This window comes from Apodemus sylvaticus, chromosome 22 (assembly GCF_947179515.1).
Source record: "Apodemus sylvaticus chromosome 22, mApoSyl1.1, whole genome shotgun sequence".
NCBI classification, from domain to species: domain Eukaryota; kingdom Metazoa; phylum Chordata; class Mammalia; order Rodentia; family Muridae; genus Apodemus; species Apodemus sylvaticus.
Window position 1 is genome coordinate 30,867,414 of NC_067493.1, and position 9,472 is coordinate 30,876,885.

Genomic DNA, 9,472 nt, shown 5'->3' on the forward strand with positions numbered 1-9,472 from the left:
ATTCTAAGTTTATTTACATTTGGAGGTTGAGTGTTTGTTATTTTTAAATTCAAGATTATTTTCTTCTTCTCTCATATTTTACATTCCAGCTGCAGTTTCACCTTCCTCTCTTCTCACTAATCTTTCCCCAATACCTCCCCACTCCTCCCAGACTTACCCCCTCCACATCCCCTCAGAAAAGAGCAGTCCTCCAAGGGACATCAACCAAACACTGTATAACAAGCTACAGTAAGACCAGGCACATGCCATCATATCAATACAAATGCCTTTCTTTCGCCTTTACTTTTGAGAGTTAGCTCTGCCAATCATGGGACTCGAGGTTAACAGTATTCTTTTCCTTCTTACACTTCAAATATTTTGCTCATTTATATTGTTTCCAAGAAGAAAGATAATGTCTTTTTTTGTCTTTTTTTCCCCACTCCATAAAATATCAGAGACATAAACATAAGTTAAAAGTATAAAATTCTTAGATGGAAACACAAGTGTAAATTCATAGTTTTGTGTCAAACAATGGTCACTTAAATGTAGCACCAAATTCACAAAAGCCAAAAGAAAAATAAGTAATTAGACTTCATCAAAGAGATATTTGACATCAAAAAATATTGCCAACTCCCTGCTGGCTAGCCTTCCTAAAGTCTTTCTCGTGTATAAATCTGGTGAGTTCCAACAACCAGCCTCACAAGACACACCCATGGGTGCAACAGTGGTGTAGCTATTACAGGAGTAACAAACCGCTTTCTGATTAGATTGAGGATACACTCCACAGGAGGAAACCCATGCCTGGTACTACAAATCTGGACAATAACTCATCCTGTGGAGCTCAAAGGCCGTAAAGAAAAGTTATTATTAGTTTGCTACATTAACATAGCATCAAACTGTCTTCTAAATGATTCTTGACACTCATAGATTAGGTCAGTTTCCAACACTGGCCACAGGAATTTCTTTTTACAATGGACAGTGGCCAATATACAGGCTTACAATTTGTAAATGCAGAAATGGGTGTCTGTGGGATATTCAGCCCCAAATGAGACATCTACACCAGCTCCCAAAGCTTAAGGGAACATCAGAGAAGATGGGGAAATGGGAAATAAAAATTTAAAGAGCCAGGACTCTGGGAGATCTGCTATGAAAACAAAGTCTTTTGAACACAGTAGGGAGTTGCACTCATAAACTCACAGAAGCAGTGGTTGCCTGCACAAGCTGAAGACACTGAGCATTACAGCATGAATGAGTGAGGGACTACCCACAACTGAGGAACTGTTGGCAGTTGATCAATGCTGGGAGAGGAAGACTCCATCTTCTTCAGAGGTGTGGCATCAAGTAGGTTGACCATGTTTCAGTAGATGGCTTCACACCCATGCACATTTGAGTAACACTGATTTTTGCTCTCAGTGGGTTAAAAAGAAAAAGAGAGGACAAGAAATTAGGAAAGAGACATGATAGGAGATCCAAGAGCAGTTATACAGGGATATAGGGGTAGACATGATCAAAATACACTGTATACATGTAGGAAATTATCAGAGAATGAATAATTTTAAAGAAATGCTACTCAGGAAGAAAACGAAGATGACCCATGGGATAGAAGACAATGTTTTGAAATGAGTCACTTGATAGGTTATCTAACAATCATAATATATAAAGAGTTTTTACAATGCAAAAATAAATAAATAACCTAATTTTAATTGGCAAAAAACTTGATCTTTTCTACAAAGATACTTGTGATTAATATGCATATTGTATGATTCCATCTCTATAAAATCCAAGAGTAGGATAGATAATACATTAGAACAGAATGTAGGCTGGTGTTTGCTTATGTTTAGTAGAGAGACAGGAGAGATAAGTTATAAGTGACAGCTAATTGATGCAGGAGGTTTCGTCTTGTTTTCTGAGATTCTATCATTTTATTTATTATTATCATGTGTGTATATGTGTTTGTGTGTGAGGGCACGTGGACAGCTTGTGGGAGTTTGTTTTCTTCCTTCTGCATGTGGGTTCTGGAGATCAATCTCAGATCACGAGGCTTGACGGCAAGCACCTTCACCCACTGTATCAACGGCCACCTCACTGGATGAATTGAAGATCAAGTCCCAGAGCTTTCTGAAGGGAAGCCAGACAACTTTATAACTCTGGAAAGTAGAAATGAAGCAGAAGCTGAGGACTTTACTAAAGAAGAAGGCAGGCAGTACACAGACCAGTTTGCTCATCATGGTCTACTACAAAGAGTCATGTAACTGATATGGATAGGTGTTGGGAAACAGTTTGAGGATAGTAATCAAAATACATCTGCCTCAGCCATGCAGGGCGGCTCATGCTTTTAAGCTTAGAACTTGGGAGCCAGAGGCAGGTGATTCTCCATGAGTTCAAAGCCAGCCTGATCTACATAACAAGTTCTAGGCCAGCCAAGGCTGCCTGTTTCATATACATGTATGAATGCCTTCTCCATCATGAAAGGCTGAGCCCTCAAACTGTGAACCAAAGTAAATGTTTCATCCCTTAATATAATACATCTGGGGTCTGGAGAGATGTCCCAGTGATTAAGAGTGCATACTACTCTTGCAAAGAAACCAAAGTTTTCTTCCCAGTTCCCACATTGAACAGCTACCTGTAATTGCAGCTCCAGGAGATATACCACCCTTTCTGGCCTCCACAAGCCCCTGAATTCACACACACACACACACACACACACACACACAGAGAGAGAGAGAGAGAGAGAGAGAGAGAGAGAGAGAGAGAGAGAGAGAGAGAGAGAGAGACACTCACGCACACAATTTAAAGTCAAAGGTAAATTATTTTTAAAGTGTGTCTGCTTGGAAACTGGTTATCTACACTTTGTAGCATGGGGAGCTGTACACCCCAAAGGATGAGGGGGCTACCCTGGCTGGGAACTGCCAGGATACATCAGAGGCAGGGACTGTCAGTAGGGTCCTCACCTGCTTCTCAAAATGGCTCTTTTGTCTCCACCACTGACAAGTCGTCGGTTGTGTCCTTGCGTCTTACGGAGCTCTCTGAGGTTGGCAAGTTCTTTAGGAAGGGAAGTTTGTGCCTGTACATCCTCCAAAACCTCCCTAAACCCAAGAGCACAAGCTCCAGGAAAATAAATAAGAGACTGGCGCTGCTGATCCCAAACATGGTGTTGAGTAAGATGGTCTTCTCAGAGGGGTGAGACTGGAAACAGGTCGTGCTGCCAATGCAAGGATCTTCACGACATTCAAAAGTGCTGGGCATCTTGAAGCCATACAAATGGTACTGAACTCCTAGAGCTGCTCCCTCAAGGACCAGTCGCACCCCAAGGTGTGCCACATAGGCCCAGAGAAGCTTGAGGCTTTTAGCCCCTGAGACATCCTTGCTACGATCCCTTTTGCAAATCCGGGACTCCTGCTCCTTGTTCTCCTTTCCTGGTACCTCCCAGTATCCAATCACATGATACAGAGTGAAAGCCACATACATGGCACTGGGGACGGCCATCAGGATGACTTGGAAGGCCCAGAAGCGCAACGGAGAGAGAGGGCGGAAGACATCATAGCAAAGGGTCTTGCAGCCTGGCTGCCCTAGATGACATATGAATTTGTTCTCATCATCCCCAAAAACCCCAGGTCCACTGGAAACCAGGATCAGGAGACGGAATCCCATGAGCACTGGAAGAAGGAAGCGCCCCACAGGAGTGGAGTACTGGCTCTCTTGAGCCAATAGCTGTCTCAGGAACCTGCTGCACATCCTACCACCAAGCAGAAAACAATTATCAGTGCAGATGTCCCTTTGAAAGGAGGCTTCAGTCTGTCCAGTTCCACTGCTAACCCATGGATCTGCAAAGCAAGCCTTTGTGCTCCTCTCCACAATTAATCAAACACCATTTAGCCATCTTTACTTGCCTACAATGTAATGCATGAGCTCATTACCTTTATAGACCCAAAAGGTTTAGTTGGCAGACAGTTGTGTAGATTTGAACTACAAATAGCACAGCACAGATTTGGTGAAGGTCACTCATTGAATGAACATATCATATCTTGGATGGTAATGAGAAGATTGGAGCAAAATACCTCAACCCAAGGAGACAGGAAGATGGACAGAATCCCACAAGTCCTTTCAAGAGTACATTTTTGTAAACAGTGGGTTGGGTCAATCAGCAAAGTGCCACACAAGCATAAAAACCTAAGTTTAATCCTCAAATCCCATGTAAAAATGCAATGTGGTGGTGCATGCTTGAAACCCCACTACAGGGGAGGTAGGGACAGAAGGATCCTAGCCAACTGGAGAGCCTCCAGCAGAAGATCCTGTCTCAAATACAAGGTGGATGACTCCCAGAGAACGGCACATGACATTGAGCCCCAGTCTATATTACTTATGGAGAAAGAGAGGGAGAAAGGGAGAAAGGCAGACAGACAGACAGACAGAGACAGAGAGAGACAGAGACAGAAAGACAGAGAGACAGTGACACAACTAAAGACCTCCCATTAGGTTCCACCTCTTATGTTTATTTTTAATGCATATGTGGGCATATCTTTCTGTGTATATGCTCTGTGTGTGTGTGTGTGTGTGTGTGTGTGTGTGTGTGTGTGTGTGTGTGCCTGTTCATAGAGACCAGATGAGGGCATCAGATCCCTTTGAGCTAGAGTTACAAGTGGTTGTGAATCACCAGACATGGACAGTGGGAACCAAACTCAGATCCTATAGAAGAGCAGCAAACACTCAACCACACCATCTCTCTAGGCCCAGACAAAAGCTCTTTCAGGTCCACAACACATTCTAATAACGCTACCCTAAGGGTCAAGTCTTTATATATGGACTTCAGTGAGGACACTGAGCCAAACCATCATTAATACCAAGTCTCTGGCTCTCCTTATTTACCAGCTAAAGAAATGTAAGTGAATATATGAATTAATGTAGGTATGCTAGTTTAATTTCTGGTGCTGAAAAGAACTTAAGAAAGAAAGGATTTATTCCAGTTTACAATTCCAGGAAACAGGAAACAGGAAGCAGGGAAATAAAGGTGGCAGGAACTTAAAACATCAGGTCATATTCCATCCACACTCAAGAGAAGAGAGAAAGGAAAGTGTGGTGGTTTGAATATGCTTGCCCCATAGAGAGTGGTACTTCTAAGGTGTGACCTTGTTGGAGGAAGTGTGTCACTGGGGGGGGGGGTGGGCTTTGAAGCTCCATCCAGTGCAGAAGAGTCAGTCTTCTCCTGGCTGCCTTCGGATCAAGTTGCCAGAACTCTCAGCCCCTTCTCCAGTACCATGTCTGCCTGGACAGTGCTATGCTTCCTGCCATGATGTCAATGGACTGAACCTCTGAAACTGTAAGCCAGCTCAAATTAAATGCGGTCCCTTATAAGAGTTACCTGGGTCATGGTGTCTCTTCACAACAAAGAAAACCCTCACCAAGATGGAAGGCACGTGTGCTTAATGATCAGTTTGCCCTCTTTGTGCTTGTACAGTCCAGAACCCCAGAGAATGGTGCCACCTACTTTCAAGACAAGTCTTCCCAAATTAACTAAAGCAATGAGCACAAACTGCCTCCCACACACAGAGACACGCTCACAGGTCAACCTGATCTAGACAATCCCTCATTGAAACTCCCTTCCCAAGTGACTGTAGTTTGTGTCAAGTTGACAATTAAAGTCATCACCACAGGGGACTGGAAAGATGGCTCAATGGTTAAGAGTACTTGTTGCTCTCATAGAGGACCTGGGTCAATTCCCAGCACCCACAATGGTGGCTCTCAACCATCTGTAACTACAATTCCAGCAGATCCAATGACCTCTTCTGACCTCCGTGATGGCATGCCTGAGGTGCACATACATACATGCATGCAAGTTTACACTCATGAATAAAATAAAATAAATCTTTACAAAATAACACTAAAACTATCACAATGTGTATGAATCGGTGATTTAGAAAGCAATTTGAACTTCAGTGCTTATTCTAGTCCAGTGTTCTTTATACCTTACCAGCTTAAGATCAAAAATTTGGTATAATTAAATGCCATAGGGTTTGGGGGCAAACCAAGATGAGAGTAGAAATTCAAATTTCTAATCTCTGTTCTTTGAATGTTTATCTCCCTCGTGATGAGGAGTAACCATTTTCACAGACAAATTTCAGAAATTCCCCAGTTGCCTGGCCATAATACCAAGCCCTAATAGGTACCTTCTTCCATACCCAGCAGCAGCTCTCAACCAGTGCCTTTTATCTGAAAGATTTACACATCTTCCTTTCTCACTCCCAAATGATCATGTGCTGTGATCTAACTGTTGGTGTCTCCCCCCAGGTCAGAGGCTGGGACCTGCTGATCAGTTGAGGATGTGGTTCAGCAGTATGGTATTTAAGTAGAATTCCCCAGTGGGGATGGGTACCTGCTCAGAATGCAAGAGGTACTAGATTCAACCCCAGAACTGAGGGGGGGAGGAGGAAGGGAAGGAAGGAAGGAAGGAAGGAAGGAAGGCCTTTAAGTCATGAATGGGTTATAAGAGATTTGAGGGAGCCCTTCAGTCCCTTCCATCAGCTAAAGACACAGAGACATCAGCATCCATGCAGAAAAGGCCTAATCCAGATACTTTGTCTGCTAGTGCCTATGTCTCGGACTTCCCAGACTCCAGAACTGGAAAATAAAAGAAAATTCTGTGGATTACAAATCATTCGTTCAAAAATATTTCATAGCAGTTTTGTCTTACTAAGATACTGTGCAAATCTTTTATTCTAGAAAGTTCTACGGACAGTTCTTTATGTCTGTTTTCTCCTTTTTTGAGAATTGTATAGATGAACACTGTATATCACTTTCCCCCACTCCTCCCTACTTTACCCATGTCCCTCAATTCCCTCTCAAAGTCATGGCATCCTATTCTTTGTTATTGTTACATATATACATATATACATATATACATATATACATGTATACATATATACATATATACATACATATATACACACAACCTTTTAAGTCTCTGTATTATTATTTTTGTGTCTGTATGTTTAGAGATGACCAGTTGGAATTGGATAACCTGTAGAGTGTCTGTCCCTGGAGAAGACTAATTCTCTCTTTTAGAAGCCTTTAATTGCCTGTAACTGTCTAGGAATGGGGCCTTGTGAGATTTCCCTCTTGCACAGTAGCTTGTAACCTGGAGTCAATTTTTAGACTTTGTTTAGGCAACCATATTGTTGAGCTTGCACAGACGTCCTACTCCTCTGGCTCTTGTCATCTTTCTGCTCTGGTCTTGTATGGTGTTCCCTGAGCCTTAGGTGTAGGGATTGTATTGTAGATGTATCAACTGAGGCTGGGCATTCTACAGCCAGTGGTTCCCTACATTTTGACCAGCTGAAGCCTTCTATAATGTCTCTATCTGCGGCAAAAAGAAGCTTCTTTGAGGAGGGGTGAGAGCTGTGCTTAGTTGTGGATATCAGGATAAGTATTTAGAATGAAGTTAAACTGAGGAGAACCACCTGTTACTACTTCCCTAAGCCGTGTCATTACTAACTACAACTGTCTCCATTGTGTGGGTGACTGTGTGTATGAGTGTGTGTGTGTGTGTGTGTGTGTGTGTGTGTGTGTGTGTGTGTGTGATATGTGGAAGGTGAATGCTCCTCCTGACATGGCAAAAATGCAGAGGTAGAAAATCCTGTGTATAAATCCTAAGGCAGAGTGTCTTGCTTGCCACTGTGAATGCCAGGCTAACTAGCCTATGAGCTTCCAGGGATTCTCCAGTCCCCGCCTACCCTCTCACCACAATACTGCTGGGAGTACAGACATGCACTACCACAACCCAGCTTTGATGTGAGTTGGGGGATTCTAATTCAGGCCTCATTCTCTCATACCAAGCACTTAACTCACTGATCCACCTTCCCAGCCCAAGAATCTGAAGCTTTCTGAGTGCTAACAAAATAGAACAGGTAGAAAGTTCCCTCCTGACTTCCTGTGACAGGCTGCAATCCAACCACTAGCTCACTGAAACAACCGGGAAATGGATGGAACAGGAAATTATCATACTAAACAAAGTAACCAGGACCCAAAAAGACATATACTACATGTTGTCTCTCAAAGGCAGTTCCCAGATTTTAATTTTTTACATGTATGTAGCTATGTGTGGATATAGGTCATTAAAGTAGAAATGGCACTATATCTAGAAACCACACCGCAGAGGGGAGAGAGGTCTTAAGAGATAAGGAAGAAAGGGGGGACAGAATAGGTGTGACGGATAAGAAGAATGGAGGCTGAAGAGGGGAGACAGGGACGAACCTGGCTGAAAGGGCATGAGGGGGTAAGGAGAGACAAAGCAGGCATGCACATGCCGTAACAGCTGCACTGCTCGGCAAGCTGCTTCTCAAAACACACACAGACGCTGTCGCTCAGCTGCTAGAGTGCTGGCCTCACAGGCTCAAGTCCCTGGCTTTTATCCACAGCACTACATAAACAAGGTGTGGTGATACACACCTGTAAATCTAGCACTAGGGGGCTGGAGGCAGGAGGATCAGAAGTTCGAGGTCATCCTCAGACAGTGGGTTTAGAGCTAGATGGACCTACATGAGACTGTGCCTCACTAAACAGATGGATAAATGGATGGATGGATGATAGAAGAGATAGATAGATAGATAGATAGATAGATAGATAGATAGACAGATGATAGAAGATAGATAGATAGATAGATAGATAGATAGATAGATAGATGATTGATAGATAGATGATAGATAGATATTTGATAGAAAGATGATAGATAGATAGATAGATAGATAGATAGATAGATAGATAGATAGATAGATAGATAGATTATACATGTGGCAACAAGCACACATTCAAAATTAGGAAAGGAAATCCTAGAATTGAGCAGATTTTCAAGCACCGAAACAAATTATTTGAAATCCCATCATAATTTTAATGAGAATTTTTCAAAGCATCTCACATACTTTTGAGGGTGCCCGGGAGCACGTCAGGATTTCATCAGTGACTGAATCCACCGCAGAAAGTTAAGGAGAGGCAGAAGAAAGGACTCCCGAGGAAGGAGGAACTGGACAATGCAAACCTAAACTCATTGCTCCCACCTTCCTCTGCCCGGCCCGGAAAGCATTCTAGATGCTTCTCTTCAAATCCTGGCCATGAAGCAGCGAAAAGAGACACAACATCCTGGGCCATATCCCTGACTTGTAGATAGTGCATCAACTTCAAAGCTATCTCTGCGTAATCATAAATGCGTCCACCCACAAACACCTCTTCAAACCTCAGGATAATCTCGGTCAGAGCCGCTACCCTCTGCCCATGAATTTACCTGCACTTGCCTGGCAGCTCCAAACAGAAGCATCGACCACCGAGGAGAGAAGGCAAAAGGACTCCTTCTCACACTGAAGCCAGCAGGGTCGAGGATCTGGCAACCGCCCTGCCTCCTGCAGCCACCCACGCTTTTCATTCCTGACAGGCTCACTGCCGCATAAAAGAATTCCAACTGAAGGCATAGAGAACCCTGCCCTCAAGGCAAGACCTCTGGAGAGTG

General features: G+C 43.3%; 1 protein-coding gene across 1 annotated transcript; it reads right to left on the bottom strand.

Annotated features, from left to right (window-relative positions):
* Positions 1-2,937: 2,937 nt before the first annotated feature.
* Positions 2,938-9,267, bottom strand: Gjc3 (gap junction protein gamma 3). Its single transcript, XM_052168701.1, has 2 exons — positions 9,251-9,267; positions 2,938-3,715 (listed from the first exon to the last, which is right to left on the bottom strand). The coding sequence occupies exon 2, from the start codon at positions 3,712-3,714 to the stop codon at positions 2,938-2,940; it is 777 nt and encodes a 258-aa protein (XP_052024661.1). The 5' UTR covers position 3,715; positions 9,251-9,267.
* Between the last annotated feature and the right edge of the window lie 205 nt (positions 9,268-9,472).

Coding starts and splice junctions, on each gene's coding strand:
- Gjc3 (XM_052168701.1), bottom strand. CDS start 3,714: ATGTGCAGCAGGTTCCTGAGACAGCTATTGGCTCAAGAGAGCCAGTAC.